Source organism: Limulus polyphemus, unplaced genomic scaffold (genome assembly GCF_000517525.1).
Source record: "Limulus polyphemus unplaced genomic scaffold, Limulus_polyphemus-2.1.2 Scaffold1031, whole genome shotgun sequence".
Taxonomy (NCBI): domain Eukaryota; kingdom Metazoa; phylum Arthropoda; class Merostomata; order Xiphosura; family Limulidae; genus Limulus; species Limulus polyphemus.
Window position 1 is genome coordinate 38,510 of NW_013666641.1, and position 22,436 is coordinate 60,945.

Consider the following 22,436-nt stretch of genomic DNA (forward strand, 5'->3'; position numbering starts at 1 on the left):
GAGGTGCCGTTCAGGTTACAAATACAAATACTTTTTTTTTCTAGCTGTAAACCCCGAAAGCTGTGTTAATGTCACCATATATATTGACTGCGTAGTGAAGATGAGTAAATCTTTCGGGAGGCCTAACTATTAATATCAGAGAGAAAAAAGGAAATATGCTGAATCAATTTGATACAGAGCTTAACATGTAACTCAAGATCGAATGATGTATATCACCGGTGTCGTGCATATACTAATATCTCGAATCTATGCGTTAGGATGTATTTGAAGGTTGCCAAAGACACGTTTCAATTTAACACTCTTATAAAACAAACACCTATCCATTGTGATGCGCAGTGCATGATCTACAGAAAGTCAAAACGACTAAAAACTATTATATTTGTAGACAATTATTTAAAGAAAACGGCTCCATTATCTGTATTTTTAGCTAAGAAGCGTTTGGGAGGGGATTCGAATTTTTCTCGCCACAGTCTTTTTACTTGGGTTCGTTGCCAACCACCCAACCTGACAGGGCCTACTAGAGAACTGAGATGATGAATGGATTTCAGCTGGTTCATGCATATTTCATGGCCAGAGATGGGGCATTTGAAAATGAAGAAATGTGCTGGTTAGAAAGAATATCTCTTGAGAGGCGAATGTTGGTAAATTTCCTCACGTTTGAGTGCCATTCAAGTGGTTATATTACTTTCATTTAAAAAAGAAAAACGGCAAATGTCCCCCACTTGTAATTTCGTCGTGGATGCAAAAGCAAAAATACTCTATTAGCATGCATGGAAAAGGAAAATATAGCGAATTCGAACTTTTTTTTATTATTATTCAGTTTTAAACTATCACGACTTGTTCTGCTTTACACACATGTTCCTTGGACTAAAGATTTGTTTGAGTGAGTGAGTATATGCTGACGAAACATAGAAAATAATAACGTTTACAAGCTACTGGCATTAAAAAAATGATAGCTTTGGCAAAATTCAGTCTTTAAAAGTATTGGGCAAAGCTACACTTGTATACAAATGTTTTGATTTTTATCAACCGATTTTGAACAGTACAAGCCACGCATTAACAATACTTATCTAAATAATTGTCAGAAACTCTTTACGGTTTCGTTATATAAAAACTTTGGTTCGATTTTTTCACCAGTAGTTTAGATCAGTTGTTTATTGTATTTCATTAAACCGTAGATTATACGCAGCTTTCCAAGATGGATTATATAGAAGTATCAAAACCTTTTTTTTTCATCAGATTGACGTTATAATACTGACAGTAAAATGTGAAAACTCTGCTTCAGAGAGTGCTCGTGTAGTGTGATACTCTGTCGTAATAATCATCATTCATAGTTATGAGGAACAGTTTGAACGCATGATACACGTGCTTATTTCAATTTTTAAAAACGCTCTTTTATTGTATGGTAAACGTAGAAGCTCTTTATACATGGACGTGAAACAGAAATTACCAACTATTGTTTACTCTCCGGTTATTTTACATCGTGTAGCCTATTGTTAGGGTGTGATCTAATAGTTACCGTGCTCGATTGCGAATCGGAAGGTCCAAGGCTTGAGCTGTGATATGCCGCTAAACATGCTCAGCTGCTGTGTCATGAAAACTGTGGTAATCAATCCCGCTATACGGTCAAGAATGGCCTATCTCCTGACCAGCAGTCCTAAATTGAGACAGCTATGCTTGCAAACCTCCGACTTGACTGTTTGTCCCATGTGTCGCATAAGGTATCGTTCAGATCGAAGATACCAAATTGCTGAATTAAGATGACCTTGCCAAAACTAGAAGCACTTTATGATTATCATTGCGATATCTTTTGATACCACCTAAATCACATTTTCTTGAAGTTTTACCAACGAGTAATTGAAAAGACTACAAGGGTATCTCAAAAGTAGGTTGCCATTCTAACATTGAGAATATTAACATTTCTTTCCTTGTTTCTTTGTAGATGTTTGTTTAGATAACACTGATAAACTGTTGGAATGCTTTAGATTCAGTGACTTAAGTGCTGTATTAATTCAGAGGCGGACATTTCGAGTATGTCCTGTAAACATTCAGCCTATATAGCAACCACCAAACACTGTGATTCTGTAAATCACCTTTTACAAGCATCTGTGTTTGTGTGTGTGTCTATGGATTGTTACCATTATTTCAATTTCAAATGTATGTAAGCAGACAAAAGTGATGAGAGTATTGGTGACATCAAAGCTCAGTACCACTTACTCTAATGAAATAGGGTGGTAATAATATCCATAAGTAAAAGCCCTTTTCAGTAACGGCCGGAAGTAATAACATATTTTCTATAAAAATCGCATTTATATAGCTGTAACTTTAACTGCTGGAACTTGATGTTTAGTGCTGCCATTCCAGAAATTATCTGCGAAAAGTATAATAAATGTGCTTCGAACCACTACATGCCCCCTCCCCCATCTTCTAAACTCCATGTTAACGTATCATTGTAAAGATATCAGTATCTTTTATTTTATTTTATTTTATTTTGTGCAAAACTACATAACAAGTTATCTGCCTTCTGTCTACCTCGGAGAATCGAACACGGGATTTTAAACTTGTACGTCTGTAAACTGATACACATTTATTTTGATAAACATCATCTTGTCCCATAGTCCAGCTACCACACACACACACAAAGAATTATTTCTTGCTGGAAGTGCAAAACGTGAGCAACTTTTATTATGATAAATGACCAACTGTTGGGGTTTTATCATATCTAGAAACCTCCCGGATTTGTGTGGAATTCATCAAATTTGTGGAGACTTAGCGAATTATTGCATAGCTATGTAAAAGTTCCTTTCTCAAAGAGGAATATTTTCAAATTTCCTAAGCAGATATAACAATAAGACGACATGCACATAAATACATTCAGGAACATGCTTCTATTTCCAATTTGGTAAGGCTTCCAGTGCATGCAACATGTGCACAGGTAATCAAGAAACATTTCAGTTTTGAGCAAATTGACAATTTAGTTTCTAACTATACATAAGAATGAATTAACGTTTGGAGCCCCGAAATAAGACATATTCTGTTTCTGATTAATTTTTGTATTATTAAAATTATATTATTCTTTCTGACAGATTTGCCCATCCCCTAACATGCCCGATCTTTCAGCCGTGGTAGGAGGGGGATTATAATGTGACGGTCAATCCCACTTTTAGTTGGTAAAGAGCAGCTCAATGGTTGGCGATGGGTGGTGTTTACTTGCTTCATTCCCTATAGTCCATCATTTCTAAATTAGAAACGGCTAGCACAGGTAGCCCTCGAGTAGCTTTGCGCGAAATTCAACAAATAAAAACAAAACTTTTCCTTCTTGTCAAAAGCTAAACTCTTATATAAAATAGTAAAATATAACGAAAAGCTCAATTATACTTACATTTAACTATAGCGCAAGCTTGCCTATTGATATATCTCATTTATTTAGTGGAATATCTCAGTGTATAAAATAAAGTATCAGGGTCTGTTTGTTTCAGAATTTTCGCGCCAAGCTAAACAAACAGCTTCCTGCGCATAGGCGTCCATACTTTTGTTTGTTTGTTTTGAATTTCGCGCAAAGCTACACGAGGGCTATCTGCGCTAATTCTTCATAATTTAGCAGCGTAAGACTAGAGGGAAGGCAGCTAGTCATCACCAACTACCGCCAACTCTTGGGCTACTATTTTACCAACGAATAGTGGGATTGACCATCACATTATAATGCCCCCACGGCTGAAAGGGCGAGCATATTTGGTGTGACAGGGATTCGAAACCGCGACCCGCAGATTGCGAGTTGAGCACCCTAACCACCTGGCCATGCCGGGCCCCGTAATTTTGAACTAAAAGACTAGAAGGAAGGCAGCTGGTCAATAACACCCATTCTTGTCTGACCGAATAACGTGGGTATTAACGGCATTCCTATGGTTCCAAATTGCTTGGTGCATTTTTACGGTAACGAACTTTGAATCCCCGGATTCGCAAAATGAGCACGCTAACAAATAGACCACACCTGGCCCAAGTCTGAACCTAATCTTATGTCGTAGTATCATGATGATTGTAATTTAGATTTAATAACAAGTACATTCGTTTATCGTTGACTGGCTGGTAGTCAATATTTACAACTGAAAACTTGTCACTTGACGATCACCCATGTTCATAAAAAGTTGCCATAAAAGAACATTAAAATTATACAACATATTTTATGTATAGACTAGAGAAGCAAACGGGGCCTGGCCTGGTGGTTAGAGTGCTCAACTCGCAGTCTGAGGGTTTCGAGTTTAAATCCTCGTTCTATGTTGTTGCCGTCCGGGCCGGCCACCCGGTATAAAATTCTTGGAGTACACAATTAGCAGCTGACCCCCAAACTAGTTGGGATTAAGATGTTTACTGAGAATAAAAAGATAAGCAAGCGATATTTTATGTAAATAAACTTCAGTGAAAATTATCACAGATCATTATTGTGAGGTAAACAAAGTGTAACTGCTAATGTTTTAAACAAAAAAAAAATTTAGGGGGAAAAATAATTTTCAAAATTGAGTCAGTAAACGAAACGAAACTTCCTACATGCAAGATCTCAACATGCTAAGTTTTTTAAAAGTTGTGGCTTGAAAATAAACGGATGGACAGATTACCGAATTTTTTCCACACCTAAAAAACGCAAAGTTCACGGAGTTGATAGAAAATAAAAAAGCATTTACTACTTACGCGTACAAGAAGAAAAATCTGTCTTCTATACAAAAAAAATAATGATAACCTAACACTGTTTTTTTTTTCGCAGCTTATATGAGCACCATTATCAAATATTGTCTAAAACTTAGCTTTCAAATAGCACGTGGTTGTTCTATACTATTTCACATTGTTTGTACATCACACATCAAGAACTTGCCAGCCTATCAAGTCTAGGTGTGGCACACAAGGCATTACATCTCCCTCGCGGCAAGCAGTCACGTGATTAGACCCAAGTGGTGGTGCAATATGGTGTACGCAAAATATTATGACTGATTAGTTTTCTGTGTGGAAAAAGCCCATAGAAATATAGCTAGTTTCCAATTTATCAGCTTTATATTCCCTCCACCCTGTTCTCGTATTTGGAATGTTATCTTTCCATTGGAATTTAATTCCTCCCTTATCTTATTAAAGCTCGTTCAGCCAGCCACAGGCTATATTTAGATAATGTAACGGCTATATACGCAGCTTTGAAATATTCTTTTAAGTCTAGTGCCAGTACTCTCTGACGAGGGATGGCAGAAAATAAAAGTTTTCACTGTTCAAGTTATCCATTAAGTCATGACTATGTACTTACAGTAAAATTGTTGGAAGAAAATTAAAGGAGAGTTTTTATATGAAAACTTATGTTTGCTGTAGTGTTATTCAAATTTGTTCTTCCAAAAAAGCTCCCTCTACCATGGATCAGCGGCAAGCCTGAAGGTTTGTAACGATAGAAATTGAGTTTCGATACCCGTAGTGGGCACAACACAGGGAGTCGAGAGCCCATTATATAGTTTTATGCTTAAAATAAACAAACGAAATCTTCAAAGAAATATTCAAATTGAGATATGCCCATTATCAAAGTGACACTACCAATACGTTGGCTGAGACTTGTTTCCAAAGAACTGAATAAAGTTTCGATATAACATCACACAGTAATGCAATGAAAGAAGCATGTTAAAACGCAACATTGACTTTTTTTACTGTTATTTTGAAAAGGGCGATGCTATATTTTCAAAATCGACTACTTTAGGCTACATATATTTCATGTGAATGGTGAATGGATTTTTTGTTTTTTTTGCCTTTGTTATATGCGTGTGTTGTGACAGAGTTTTTTGGAAACTTATGGGCTAATTTTCGTTGAAACAAGTTTCGGCGAAATTAATCTTAGACCGCACATCTTGACATACATCACCTACCGTACTTAGAAGTCAGCTTCTAAGACCATTTTTAATCGGATCAAGGACCTAGAGGTCCATTGAAATTGCATAAATAGACTTGAGAGGTATGTGGTTGAATGGAATTACTGGGATCGCAGATTCTTCAAGTCTTTTTCGCGAGAGCAGCCATTTATTTCTAGGTGTGGATAGAAGCTCGTGTCTTCTTTAACTTCAAATCTTTATTTAATATCTTGTTAACGGTACCAGGAGATATGCCCATTTTCACAGGAGCTGTGTTTTGAGTCGTCGGGTTCTCTTTCGTAACGATATGCCTCACTTTGTAGATGAGATTGTTGCTCTGGATTGATTTGGGATTTTCTTGTTGTCTTAACCACTCTATTGTGGGAATTGTTCTTATTCTATGGGAAAGTACCGAAGACGTCCTTTTCAGAAATGTTGTACCCTTTAGACCTACACTGTGTAACAATCGCTGCACAGTATCCTTCTTTGGAAAGGATTGTAATATTCCTTCAGCTACAAGCCAACCCGTAGCTTTATGGCGCTGATTGTTTATTAACAATCTCTGATCAATTTTTTCAGAAGTTCATAGTGTATGGTTTTAACTTATCGGCAGTGGTGTCACAGTTAGCGTCTGAGCAAGATGTCACTGTACTGGGAAATTAACCTTCTGTACAAAAAAGTAGATCATTAATAAAAGTAGTTCACCAACCCGTGCGAAATAGTCTGATACTTCCTTCATCCTTTTATCATTAGCAGACAATGAAGTTTCATAAAGCGTGGATAAACCACGTACAAATAGCACCATCTTTCCTGCAAAGAGCTATCCGTGATGACTTTATTCTCACAGGTCTTACTTGGATGGGTCAGCAGTTACATTTATCATAAAGGTTAGGTTTAGAAAATACTGAATTACAATTATTTATAGTTTTAATAATTTACGAAATTTTTTCTGTTGTAAACGTACTATGTATAAATATTATTTAATAAACCAGTGTTTCTCAAACTTTTTTGTTTCTGGACCACTTCAATTTTTGTTAATCTTTGTGCAATTATTTTTACGGACCATAGATCGAGAACCGTTGTAAATAGAGCGCTGCTTTTATTTTTAAAAGTTGTCAAATATTATTAACTTTTCTGCTATACTATGTGTTTTGAAGTGGCGAACTTATTAAATGTAAATAAACTGTAAAGTTTTTGTAATTGATAAACTAGATGCGTTCGTTATATATATACACACACACACACATAGAAGACATAATAATATGTATGCATTAGAATACTATCAAAAATCGCTTTTACAGTAACATGAAACACATATATTTATTTACTTAATATATATCCTAATTATGGGCTGTATAGGTGTAACCGAATGTTGTGATGTTTTCCCGTTACCAAACGCTTACGGAAGTTAATATTACGGTTTGGTGGTTCTGGGATACATACGGTAATTATCTAACCGTACTTGTTATATTAACAATTTACAAATTGATTCGGAGCATGTAACACTATCAAAGTGGCTTTTACGAAACGAATTTCTACCATTTCATTGACTTCACTTTGTGGTTGTTACTGTTGTGATTTCCAAGTTTCACGATAATCGACAAAACGACTGATAATTCACTGTGTATTTCCTTCGCGATATTTTGAAAGTGCGTCATTCTGTTAACACGTGTTTGTCTCGTTCCGTGTCGCTATTGTGAACGTTTTAATTAGTTTCACTCTGGACCGTTTAATTATGATATGATTCTCATTCTATACGTTATAATTAAAGGTTCTTACACGCATTATGCCAAGTGATTCGGTTTGTAAGGAAACAAAACTTTATATTTAAAAGAAATATTTTCAGTTAATTAGTTTGTTTCAGAATTTTGCGTAAGGCTACATAGCTGTTGGTCAGTAACACCCACCGTCAACTGTTTGGCCATCCTACAATGTGAGTTGGTCATCACTGTTACAACACATCTACGGTCCCAGAGTTAAAAGCGCGCTTTTGCGGTAATGGATCACGAACTGTGAATTCTCGGATTCACGTCAAAGCACGCTAACCATTCGGCCACACCTGACCAACTTTCAGCTAAAACAACCTAGTTGTATATAATTTACAAGATATCCGCACACACACACAAAAATATTAATTATTTTAGATAAACTTTGAATGGCCCATTTCCTCATTTTCATGGCGGGGGTTGAACCTGTGATACAGCTCTCGAATCCGTGAGCTGTCACCACAAGTACTTCCAGCACTTTTAAACTGCGTTTAAAAGTGGCAGTCAATCTCCTAGCGTGGATGGTTGGTAGGAGGATGCTGCTGATTGGCTGCCTTTCCTCTGGTCAGTGGTTGAAAAATAAGGACGGCGGTACATTGGCTTAGTAGCTTTTCCATAAATATTAACCCTTGGAAACACTGTAAAAAAATAATATTTTTTAATCATCCACAAAACAAGTCTTGAAAACTGGTTTTGGTGATAACCCGTTGGTCTTTATATTCTAAAGTTTTATTTTACTGATACTGAACAAAATAAACAATCATTCTTCGATTTAATATTTCCGGACTGTTTCGGGATCAGAAAGATGATTGGTTATTTATAAGAAAGCGTTATTCAATAATCCACGCACTAGCTAAACAGCCAGGCCAGAGACTTGTATGATTCAAGTATAGCCATCCCTAATTTTAAACAAGTCAACAGAAGGAAGGCTGCCACAAGAGCTCAATCCGGTTCTGAAAATAATAATGGGATTGTCTAACTTTTATGACGCATTCACAGCTGAAAGCATAGGGCGTATTTAGCAGCATCGTGCCTTGAATCCTGAACCTTACGATCCTCAGCCCAGCATGTTAACCACTAGGCCACGCTCGGCTCTTTCTTATTCATACGTTTTACGAGTATGTTGTCGGATATAAACATGTCCTATTTATTTTATATTTCTATATACATTTCTACGAAGCTGAGAGGCTTACCATTGATTTCCACAGTATCAGTAACAATCGTCTGATGCAGAATTAAGAGCAATATCAATAGTTTTAATAGTTGTTTCTTTTTTTCCTTTCTTTTTTAGTGGGTGGAGGAAAGTTTCACGAATTTCGAGCAAGGGATCAATTGGAGATCGTTTGTTGTTTGTGATGTCGCCTACACAAACGTTAATAACTGGTTATGGACGCCTTTTATTGAGCGTGGCGACGCCAGTCGGATGTACATCGAGATCAAATTCAGCATGCGTGACTGCAACCTCTTTCCAGGCATGGCTTTATCATGTAAGGAAACGTTTTCTTTACTTTATTACGAGTTTGATGCTGCAACTAAAGAACCGCCACCATGGGAGCCCGAGTCCTACAAACTCGTCGATCGTATTGCGGCCGATGAGGGGCGCTTTACATCTTCTAATGAAGTCATAATCAACACTGAAGTCCGAAGCATTCCCGTTACCAAAAAGGGTGTCTACTTTGCTTTCCGCGACCAGGGAGCATGCTTATCGCTAATCGCCATTAAAGTTTACTATGTTACTTGTCCTAACATGACAAGGAGTTTTGCTTTTTTTCCGGATACCTCTACCAGTGAACAGGTAACGGAAATCGTTGAAGTGGAGGGGCAGTGTGTTCCAAATGCAGAAGTCGTAGAAGCTCCTAAGATGCTTTGTAAAGGAGACGGAAATTGGACACTGCTTTCTGGAGGCTGCAAATGCATGCCGGGATATGAAGCTGTTGGCCAGACCTGTGAAGGTAAGTGGTAAATGATGTTTTCATTTTTTTTAAGCTTTAAGTAACTAAGACGTAGACTGCTGAAAGTATTTACTATTAAGCCTTTAAAAAAAGCTTATAAACACTACAGTGAAAACTATGAAGGTCATAGAAATATTCAATCTACATACTGGAGTTGTTTTTTAATATGTATATAGGTTTTATAAGGATATTTCGGTATGAAATAAGCTCCGTAGGCTTATCTTATCTAAATATTACAGAAAATGACAAACCATGAATTTTTGTCTAATATTGATTCAAAAATTACTAATGTTTCTTGTATTCAAAAAGAAAAACATTGTTGAAAGAAACAGTTGGATAGAAACTACAAAAATGCATTAGAAATGTAAAGGAAAAAAAAATGGTTCCAAATGAAGAGATTAGTAAAGTAAGAAAAATAAAACTTTCGAGCCATCATTTAAGAAAACCAAAAGGGAGGGATAAGTATTTTACCGTAAGTCTTGTGTTCGTATCACAGAAAATCAGGAAGCAGGGAGAAATATTTGTAGTTTACAGACTTGCCCACAAATCATCTGTAGACTATATAGCCACTAAAAGAAAACGGAGATGAAGTAATGGATATACGAGACAAGAAGTTGAAATACTTGAGTATTGGTCACTTCTAGTGGTGCTTGGTCCTTTGTTCACGGTCAGTTAGGTTCGAAGTGTCATTAGCTTGACGAGTTCCTACACACTTAAAGGACTCTGCCAGAAGGACAATAAGAAGGTATACATCAGCAAATGGAAACTCTTTGTTCACGGAAAACCTAGAACTTATTTTTTTGACTGCTAGTTTCCTTTTGTCCAAAAGCAGTGGGACGTAACAGCGGTCTCCGTTATGGTATCTATGATGCTGAGCGGTGTCGAAGGTTTGTCTACTATAATCTCCTAACGACAGAATAGGAAGATGAAAAACATTTGATGCACTTAAAAGAGACTAAACTAAGCGATACGGCATCCATCGAAGAAGATGAGTTGAATAGAATTCTGGGTCTTTTCGGTCACTATTCAGTGAACTCTTTTTGAGTATTTTTATTTAGTGTGTATTGTTAGGGATTTTAATAAATTATTATAATATTTTTTTAAAACTTTTGTACATCTTTTATTGTATACAAGGTAGTTATAAACGTATATTTTCTTTATTTTATTATTCTCAAGTATTTGGAAAGTTAATAGGCTACAGAGCCTGCCTTAGCCACAGGTGGGGTGGGGGGGGTAGGCATTATTCAAAGTACGGGGCCTCTCACAGTATTCAACTATAAAAAAAATGTGACAGAAATTGTACAACATCACGATGCGGTACCCTTTTTAATGGGTGAACTGTATGTTTTTTGAGTTTTGCATCTTCATCTTTAAGAATCCCTCATAAACATATCAATGCATGTCCTTATAGCGAGGGGCCTAAGGTAGAGCTGCCTTGCTTGCATTGCCTTAAGGTCAAGTCTGATAGTGTGGCTTAACTAAAATTCATGTCTGGAATTTAACTATGAAGGGGAAAAGTGTTCGCGCACACACATTCTAACAGCTGCGAATTTTAAACTGACATTAGTTTGTAAAATCATAAGTTTCATTTATCATTTAAAAAGGGGAGAAAATAATGTCTGGAACTGACCTTCAGTTTACAAAAAGAAATATTTAAACATTCGAATTGGTCTTATAGTTGGTACTTCTTTGTTTGACGTGAGTTCGCAATCGAAGAAAAAATATCAAGTTTTAGTAGCAAACCATATTTAAAAGTTCCTTTGTTTTTATAGTGATTGGTTCAACCAGTGTATTTTTTATCGGTATGAAACAGGTCATCTTCCAAATACATTCCAAGTTTTTGTCCTTAATATTATCGACTATTTTGAAGTACACTGCATGATTGAATTTTATTTAATACTTTTTGTAGAATATTTTCTCCAGAATTGTTTTCTGTACCTTCAAAAAATAGCAGCAGTTCAGTTTTGTGGGACATTTTGGTGGAATAAATGTGTTTAATTTATAAGTTGGTTGCTCTTTTCTAGAATAATAAATAATGAGGCTGACTGAATATCCATAATTTATATGAATTTAAACACTGCAACATTTCATTGGATGAACTCATTATCATCAGGTCAAATACTGACTAATGCAGAACATCAGTGATCGGGTTATGTTTTAACAGTGGTAAAGCTTTCCCAAATATTCTACTGAATATGAAGATTATTCTAGCATTTTAACGACAATGTCCACAAATAAAAATAAACTTCGGCGAAGGGGGACAGTATAAACAGTTTTGAGTAAAAAGATTGCAAAAAAAAAGAAGGTTATTACAAGTTTAACATCCAAGTAGCTTCTCTCAAGAACTGGCCAATGAACATCAAACTTTAACTGCCCAATCTGACGTCAGCAGTGTTGCTGGTATGTTATTCTCTCATTTGAAGCCCATCTTGCCAGTAATACTCGAAATCTGGACCCCGCCTTAATAGGGTTATCTGATTGGTGTACATACCCACGCACCATTCAAATAACAGGTTGCACTAGGCACGTTTTCTCAATTAACTGTTGACAGGTTGCTAATCCAAATCCTGCTGCTATGTTTGCTCAACATGTCTGCTTTTTCTGTCCGCCCATCCCGCTTTAACCTTACGACCATGGCCCTTATTATGCACGTGTTTCTAACGAACATGGTCGGCAGCCGAGTTTCGTTCCTCTTACATAGATTTGTTTAAGGGTGAAATTCTGCCGGTACTAACCTATACTGAGTACCGGAACATATTTTTTAAGGTGATACTGGTACCGGGACTTATTTGAGCAGCTTTGCCGTTTTTTATGTTCACACATAGATTTCTTTTTCTTTTTTCAAAAACAGGTCCACTTCACCCATCTGAATACTTCTAATTTTTTTTTGAGAATTTCACCCCTGGATTTGTTGAAGTTTAACGTTTAGAAATGTGTACTTTTCCGTTATGTCACGAGTCACTGGTAAAATGTTGAATTATTTCCGTTTCGTCTATACTTGCACATCTCAATAGCTCCGTTTGAATCAGCATATATATTAACAAGTTATTTGGTTATTTTGTAATGCGTTGTGTCTCTCTTTCTGTGTGCGTGTGTCATTTAAAAACAAAAACAAAAAACAATGTGTTGTTTTCATAGCTGGATATTTATTGGTTATTCATTGTATTTATGAGTTACAAGTTTGGCCGATAGGCTTCTCCACTACGATGTTTTTAACTCGCATACTAAGCGTAGGTTAGACAACGGTTATTCTTTAATTTGCAAAACAAACCAGCCTAATATGGAATGCCATAGAAGATTCGTAAAATAAAAATGTACAAGTTTGTGTATTTGTTAGTGTCGTCAAGATGTGATTCAGAACTTGTTTAGAGTTGGTCACAACTCAAAATAAGTAGTTTGTGAGTTATACTGCTATTTTGGAGTTGCGGTTCTGTTTAGCCTTAAGTTTTTTATACAATCTGTTCAATGCCTGTTGGGTTTACAAACAACTTCTACAACAGCATTGTTACGAAACTTTGGTTATCTCTGATTTTTCTTCTAATCAACGTTAAAAAAACTGGGATCGTTTTCTTCCATTTAATTGTTTGTTGTTGAGCATAAAGCTACACAATAGGTTCTGTGTCTCTGCCCCCCGCAGTTATCGAAGCCCTAATTTTAGCGTTATAAACCCTCAGGCTTATGACTGAGCTACAAGGGGTGGTGGGGGAAGATTTGGTTTTTGCTATCTAAACAAGATATTCTCAATAATCGTTATAATATCTGTTGTAGGAGGCGTTTTATCTGCTCCATATTTGAATATATATCTCAAGTTAGGAATGAAAAATCATCACACAATTCTTTAGAGGAAAATTAGACCTAAAATATTTAAAACACTAAATATTCGAAAAGCTGTGACCATTTTTTTGTTCTAAAGGTAAACTCTTCAGTATTTGTTTTTCAAACTCTTGTGTTTTTAGTAAGCTTAAACTTGTATTCTGCCACTATGTTGTACAGTTTCTATCTGATGTTATTCCTTTCTAAAAGAATAGGTAATTTTTGCTAAATACGTGGTGGATTAATAAATAGCTCATTGTGACCCATAATAATTGTATTCTCTCGGTTTAATGTATTTACACAAGGTAAAGAAACGGGCCTTAATTATCATTCGGGTATTTATCAAATTTTGCATCGCCCGACCATGCGCAGTTCTTGCTTCAACAATCTTGCTAAGACTAAGTCTTGGTAAGTTACAGTTTTCTGAGCGGGAAATTAAGAAGCATACAAAGTATTTATTAATTTAAATTCCTCTTCCCAATATGATATTTTAGGACTTGAGAAATGCATTGATTATTAAATCAAGTTTCAATTTCGTGTAATTGTTAAAGTTAAATAACTGCTTAAGGTTCCTTGTTTCTTTGAAGGTTATTAATAAAACTTTTTTCCAAGAACGTGTCTTAAAATTAATTACTTGAAATAATAACGTGAAACAATTAAAGAAGCGAGATTCACCAAAACAACTTAAGTTTATTCAAGTTATATGTCCAATATTCCTTCGATTATAACTACAGTTTAATTAAAATTATTTAAAAACTTTTCAAGTTATGTGTAAAAATTCATTTTATTATAACTACAGTTTAATTAAGATTATTTTAAAACGTTTCAAACTATGTGTAAGAATTCATTCAATTATAACTAGTTTAATTGCACTATAATGTTATATGGGTATTACCTCGTTTTGTACTAGAAATTGGGAAATAAAGTAGCTAAAATATGCATTATTTTTAAAATTTGGGAACGGCTGTGCAAAAGTTAATCTTTTGTCAGCTTTTCCCAATAATACGCAATTGAAAAATCAAAAAATAAAGTATATAAATCGTCCATTTCTATTGAGATGTTTCTGGAAATCATTAAGTTTGAGATATCACTGCAGAAATACAAAACCTGTTAAAAATAAATAAAATAAACTCCTTTCAACTTCTTCGTATTAACACTGTAATTGACCTTTAACTCTGACGCATCAAATTCCCCCGAACATAATCTTTAATTCTAATTAAGTTTAAAAATAAACTATCTTTTGTAATATACATTACATATAACAGCTAGATAATTAGAAATGTCGCCTGATCTGATCATTAGTGTACATCTTTTTCATATCAACGAGTAATGCAGAAATCCAGGGTATTTTTCTTTCTGCAAGTCTGGTTGGCACAAAGCCACTACAGTCTGGTTTCGCACATGCTATGTAACGTCACATCTACGTCCAGCTGTTACAATATCGTTTCACGCCAGGGGGTGGTGGGAAAGAGAATTTCATAGCAGAACAGTAGAAAAGTGTTACAGAATGTCAGCTTGAGATATAGCGAACAGGAGCAGTAACAGATGCTTAGCTTTAAACGACCGCTGTGCTGTTCTGTAACAAAGTCGATGTTGACCAACTATACCTAAGTATCAGCCTATGTCTGGCAATAAAGTTTTAATGTCATTAGCGTTAGGCCCATGATTATAACTCTCTCACCATTTGTTTCTTTTTCTTTTTTTACTTCACTTTCAAAATTTAAAATCAATAACCAATTGAAAACGTACTTACAATCGAACAAAAAAGTAACTGAGGAAATAAATCGTTTAATTAAGAAATCACCAGCATCACTAGAATGTTTGTCACACCAATATGTTGAAGTTGAAAAGCAGAAACGTTTATTAAATACTACCATGTGAACCTTTTTAAGCTATAGAGCGCAGTCCTGTGGTAGAGCTCTGTATTCGCAAGCTTAGTTAGAACCTGTGTATTACCATAAATATTTTCCGCGATTTGGATTTTGGGTGCGTTACAAGAGTGGCAGCCAATTCCTTAGCATGGATAGTAGATGGTAAAGTACTGCTGATCGGTTATCTTCCTTCTGGTCACTAATTCAAAATTGGGGACGGAAGCAGATTGCCTAGTAGCTTTGTCATAAATACAAATCTTTGGCCTGATCTGTGCCTGGAATTAATGAAATCGGTAAGAGCCTAATATGGTTGAAGAGACCTAATGAAATGTATAGTTTTACATAGTTTCACTGAAATGCCGGCATAACATGCTCGAGTCATCTCAAGATAGCCTATTGAAGTAACTGCCCTTTGTTCAGTAGTTGAACGAATCAACTCAACCACTCAACTCATTCCTTGATACTATGTACAACGGTCAGCAGCTTTATTAAAGGTTCGCGAGGACTGAAAGTGAATAAATAAAGCGAGTCGAAGATTAACGAACCATTTAGTTGGATGGTTAGGGTTAACAGTCTTACGTCTGTACATACCAAAGTAGCTAGCTCTTCGCTGTACGTGGTAAAGCTAAGAAAAGAAAGTGTTAGAGAGTATGGGCAGACGCCGATGAATGTTGTAATTATTTATAAAATTAAATATTTAGTGTGAAATAGAAGCCAGTTGTTGTAAAAGTTATTTTATTCATTGATATTGTAAATTCAAAATAACTGCGGCTTTTCTGTGTCTTAAAAAGTTATGTTGAAGTGGTAGGGTAAAGTGTAAATTTGGTATGTTATTATTCCGATTTATAAACAAGCTATGGAAAGTTATACCTAAGTGCAATTTTTCCAACAGCAACACAAACCACATCGACCAAGATACCCACAAGTGGTAATAAATAAAGCCGTGACGTCAGACGACAATTTCCTCAGTAGTTCTGTTTATTTGTTGTTGTTTTAGAAAACAATATGGTTACTGAGGGTGGCAAAATTTATTTATTTTAATCAAGATGTTAGTAACATTAAACTGAATTAGTACAAAGTTTATACCTGCTTGGCGATAAGTTAAAAAATAGATAAATAGCTACAGCTAACAAAACCGTTCGCACCATTTTGGCCTTTTAATATGAAGTCCTCCCGATGGGACAGCGGTAAGTCTACGAACTTGCAACGCCAAAATTCGGAGTTCGATTCCCCACATTGGACACTGGCAGATAGCCCAATGTGGTTTTGCTATAAAACACAAACAATTTGACATGAAAGTAGCGTCATGTCTGCATACGCAACTAAAATTATTACTATTTTTTTAAAGATGTAATTTTTGCGCACGTCGTCCACATGTCGTGTATAGAGTCAGCAGCTGATTGTCACTCAACGTAAATAAACAGAATTATAGGCCATGGCGGGTGTCTCGACATCAGACGCAAATTCCTATGCCATCAACTTCATCTCGCTTTTCTTCTTTGCTCAAAAGAAATCGACAGTCAACTCTTTGGGCTCATTTGTGTAGAGTACACAAAGACTTTTGATTTTTCCGGGTCTTCTGAAATCTTGACTTAGCAACTATTCGATAACATCATTTGACTAGTAACCTCACACGTACGTCAGCCCATGGGGAGAAGAATACCCAGCAATCGCATAGAAATACTCGGAAAAAATTGTTTAACTTTGACACTCTAAGTCTGTCACCGGAACCGTTACAGCTTTTAACTCAGGACATTTGACAAACCGGTAAATAATCCTGGGAAATGAAGGTAAGTGAAGCATTGACGTTGTGACATGAAGAGATAACGATAAGAATTAAGCCTTTCTAAGAAAAGCAATGAAACAAATGTAGTTTTTGTCGTCGTATTTTCCTTCCTCTCAAAATATCTTCTAACTTCAGACTCGGAGAGTAGTACAAAAAAAAAGAAGTAAAAAGTACTATTTTTATTTCTTCCTGTTTTCGAATATTTAGAGGGCATCAAAAAGAGTGTTGTTTTTTTCATGAAGGTTTAATCGGGTTGCAGATTTTGTCTTTCACGTGTGTGTGTTGTTTGTCGTAGATTTTGTGGTTTTACACCGAAAAGCATCTGAAAATGCAAATCCGATAAGAGATATAAAAAAAATTAAGTTTTTACATTTTTGTGTTTTATATATATATATGGATACATGAAGTATTAGAAATAACTAGCAGAAACGCCGCCATACGGGCATCTGTTTGTACTAGTAATTACTAATCATAGTATTCATATCTCATTGAAAACAATTTAGAAAAAGTGAACATTTTCTAAAAAATGATTTTTTTTTTGGGAAGTACTGCACGGGAAAAGTATTCGGATTGTGCTCTTTAATCATACGCAATTTATTGCATCAAAATGATTCAATGTACAGAACACAAATTTTTCATAAATTCTCCTGACATAAACTAATATATTTATATATTAAAAGTGGCACCGTTTATTGAAAAAAAAAGTTTTTTGAAGAACTCCAGTTTTTCAGTACTACCTTTAAAAACTGCGTCAATAAAGATATATAATCAAACCCTCACATACAGTCCTAGAGAAAGTTGTGTTCTTGTTGTGAGGAGAGTATGTTTATTTAAAATTATGTCTATATATAAAACTCAATCTCTCTTTTTGTTTACTTGCTTGTTTTCCGCTACGTTCACTGCGCAGGTCACACTCATGTGAAGGTTCGCAAAACGACAATTTTTCGTTGATATACGCGTCTATCGTCTGCTAGCCGAACCGGTAATTTTATCGTTTACGTATACATTACACGAATAAATTATACGCAGGCTTAATATTTTTTTGGTAAGTCTGAGTTAACATTTCATTTATAATATAGCATTATAGGCCTATTTAGTTATAGATCATTAACTATACATCATATATTTAACCTCACGCACGAAAAAATGTATGCAGAATTAGAATGTCGTGTGTAAAAAAGCAAACAGTAGGCTTTGCCTATAAAATAAAATCATGCCGTCTACCATCATAAAATAGACTACGTGAAAATAGTAAGGCTTAAGTTATAATACTTATTGTGTACAATGAGATTACAGTCAAGTCAGAGTAACTGGTAGAGCGCTTGCATGAAGTAGAAGATGAGTTGAACCTGGAAATTGTATTTTTTTATCACCATTAGAATTGGTAGGCTTATTTAGCTATAGTTTATTGATTATACATATAATAATACATCATATATTTAACCTCACACACAAAAGAAACGTATGCAGAATTCACACGTGTATGAAAAAGCAAACAGTAGGCCTAGCCGATAAAATAAAATTATGCTGTCTACCATGAAATATACTACGTGAAAATAGTAAGACTTACATTATAATACCTAATGTGAAAAATGAGATTAAAGTCAAGTCAAGGAATGTATTTTATTCTAATTTTTTTTCTCTGGGTGGTTCCATACCTGAAAGTGTTTTTTTTTTTCTTTTGATATAGTATAAAGTAGAATATTTAATTTGGTTTGTAGTATGTTTTATACATCAATGTCATAATGTGAATATGGTATCGCATTCATAAAAATATATTAAATTTACATTAAAACAAATTCAACGTAATATTATATACATATTTACGTTTGAAATTTTAAAATTTAAGTATGTATGATGGGGGTAATAGAGCTAGGCTTATCCTGTTCGCTAGAACGGGTGTTCATACGTGTATAAGATAATCTAAATATTCTCCATAAGGGCCTATTTATTTTTGCGAATGAAGGAAAAACAAAAAACATCGTCAATAAGGAAGCCTTGATTTAAAACAGGTTTGTAGTTTATTTTCAAATAATCAAACCTAAGGTTGTTGTTTTTTTTCATAAATTCACAAAATATTTTTTAGCCTATCGAAATATGGAACGGGGAAACGGAGAGTAGGATTTTTTTTTCGAAAACCCGGGCAACGCCGCTAGTTCTATTATAAAGAAATGGTTGTTGCACATACCACAGTTATTTTTTTAATTGCCTGAATCTTGAATACCCAAAGTGGGAACTTTTTTATGGAATTTTGTTTGTGTTGCCATTCAATAAATGGAGCAGGAGTTTTGGTTACATACATGCTACGTCCATTATAGTAAGATTATCATTTTTTTTTCTGTTTAGCTTGAAGCTACATAATGACGATCTATTTGTGCCCATCCTTGGAACCAAACCCCGTATTTTAGTGTTATAAGCCCTTACGTTTACCAATGAGTCAACAATGGGTGAAATAATTATAGAAACAGTGAATAAAATAGGTATGAAATGTCAATATTATGGGATTCCCCCTATGTATAAAAATTAACTGCACCTGAGTACAGTTATGTGTTGATAATGTACATTATGTTGCACCAGCATAATGCCTATAAAATTAGGCAGTTATATCATTCCCAGCAGAAGTGTGGCTTTTAGGATAGAAACGTATATAAATTAAGGTTTTGGCTTAAAAAGGTACGTGAAATAGTACTGTTGATGGTAGATTGTTGATATATTAAGTCTAAAACCTTCAAATAATGTTAAATAACTCATGGTATGCTCTTTATTTGATACGCGAAATCCAGTAGAGATTTTGCTAATGATCTAGTTGTAAGTACAGATGTGAATGTTAACTCGAGAACAATAAGATACTTATTAGCACGAAGTAGCTACAGTGGATGTGTTGCTTAGAGGAGATAACCAAACAAAAGGCAGAACTGGGCATCATACTTCAAATAGTTGGATGAGCAAAACTGGAAGAAATACTCTATACAGATGAATCCAAATTCAAGTTGTTTATCAACAAACAACGATAGTTTTTGTGTGTTTGTTCTGGAAAAGAGAAGAACAGTATCGCGGTCAACATATAACATGTGCAGTACAGTGAAGCCTGCTGGGGAACAAATATAAATGTGGACTGCATCTTAGCCAGTGGTGTTGGAAATCTATCCTAAATTGATGGCACCCTGACTGCTGGTAGGTACAATAAAGTCTTGTCCATTATGTCACTCTTTCAAGAATAATACTGTCGGGCATGGGTTAATTTTCAAGCAAGACCGTGATCCCAAGCTTGCAGCTAATGTTGTGAATTGATACCTTGGATAAAACAACTAATGTGATGAACTACTAGCAATCGTGTCTTGCCTGCACAGATTCTTGATATAAATATTACTGAGGCTGTATGGGCTTCTGTGAAAGTGAAAAATCAAACGTCAACAAAGCAACTTTATTGATTTGTGGGTGGTAGGATACAGAACATTTTGAACAATACACTTGTAAACTTATGGTACCATAAATACAAGATCAACCACTCTGTCTAAAGAAAGTACAAAATACTATTGCATTGTACAACTTGTTCGCTGTACTGTCGTATTTTGTTAATCATGTACTAATGACAAATTCAACACGTGTGCGTATGTTCTATAACAGTAGTTCCCAAACTCTTTTAGTCTGAGGATCCCTTGATGTGAATAAAAAGGTTTTAGGCCCAACAACCAAAAACTTTAACATGATGATTGTAAAACAGTGCCGTAGTAAAAACAAGAACATCTTCTTTTGGCATACTGTATCATTTAATTGGTTCAACATAACTTTTGCCGGCTTATTGTTTATTTAGAATTAAAATTAATTCAGCATCTTTGTTTTCGGCTCATTTTTGGCGGCCCCCCAGAAAAAGCTTCATGGCCCACAGTGGGGCCGCAGCTCCCATTTTGGGAAACACTGCTCTATAAGACTACGCTCTGGTCATTGTATACCTATATTGCTTTTAGGTATTATTATTCTCGAGAAATATTGAAGTATAGATTATTTTATAGGATCTTTACCAAGTCTTTGTGGACGACAGTTCTTCTTTTCAATACAACTGAAATCCCTTTTTTAATGCCCCCCAGTGGAACAGCGGCATGTCTGCGGACTTGCAACGCTAGAAACCGGGTTTCGATACCCTTTGTGGGCAGAGCACAGATAGCCCATTGTGTAGCTTTGTGCTTAAACTACAAACAAATCATTTTTTAATTTCCTTTGTTTTAGCTCAGTCTTTACTGTATCTGCATTATTGAGTTTTCCCTCTCTCTCCATGCTTACTCACTAGATGATTTTTTCTTACACTTCTACAGTAATGCTCCGCGTTTTATTCGACAAAAATACATTATTAACACTTCTGATATATATTTTTAACTCTCTTCTTCTCTTTTTCTACACTTTGTTGACAGTATTTGGCTATTTCCCATTTACTTGTTTACAGTTCCAATATGTTCTAAACAAATGAATGGAACGATTTATATTTATGGATGGCAAACCACACTGCTGAAAATAATTTTACCGAACTTCTACACTCGTGCATTTAAAAATACTTGGTGCTTTATAAACGTTATTATGTCCTTAACATAGATCATTTTCTGTGATACACTGTAAAAGTGTGATAAAAATGGAAATGTAGTTTCTTTAGCTTTGGTTGGCTAAGCTACGTTTATAATCGTCCTCACTTTTCGCGTGGGTTTAATTCGGAAATTGGCTTCGGTCCCAAACATTTCTGCAGGCCTTCATCACGCACGCGGTATGAAATCTAGTTACCGCACGAACTGGAACTCACGTGATTCGAGTACAGTACGCCAGTAGGAAAAGTTTCTGGCTAAAAGAACGTCCATCTCGCACGTTAAGTTGGTCCACCCAACTCCCCTGTCTCCAGAGACGAGGGCCACTGTTTTATTCTTCGTAGATCACGGCAAAGTAAATTATAGCAATACTACATCGACCTAGGTTTCCTGTTTTCTAATTAGCTGATGGATTTACTACCATGTAAAATGTTCCTACTTGCTGCATATTGAGTGCTGCTTATTATCGTAAAGAATTTAGTAAGAAATAAAACATTTTTTTTTTTTTTTTTACAGTTGTTGAAAATGTCTATTCGGTTTCCGTGTTCATACCTTGTCTATGTTATCACATTATACCAACAATCAGACACTTTTCAGGAGCAGAGCTAGTTTCTTAAAAATATATGCAAAGGAAAAAAGGAAAGTCAAGGAGGCAACCTCCCCCCCCCCCCTTCCCATCCTCCTGCCGGAAGCTCCTGGGATTTATACACAGCGTGGTCACAAGTAAATAGACACCACCTTTTAAGAAAAATATTCAGTCATATTCACATGAATTAATATATTTATAATTTAATTAATATCTAGTAG

At 35.4% G+C, this 22,436-nt stretch overlaps 1 protein-coding gene across 6 annotated transcripts in view; it reads left to right on the plus strand.

Annotated features, from left to right (window-relative positions):
- Positions 1 to 22,436, plus strand: part of LOC106461788 (ephrin type-A receptor 4-like) — an 88,218-nt gene that overhangs the window by 22,410 nt on the left and 43,372 nt on the right. For all 6 annotated transcript variants that reach the window (XR_002611082.1, XM_022388842.1, XM_022388838.1 and 3 more), the window contains exon 3: positions 8,928 to 9,588. Coding sequence is in view for 5 of the 6 variants with exons in the window: in XM_022388842.1 (XP_022244550.1) it covers positions 8,928 to 9,588 (661 nt within the window). In the remaining variant the exon portion in view is untranslated. The remainder of the gene's footprint in view (positions 1 to 8,927; positions 9,589 to 22,436) is intronic.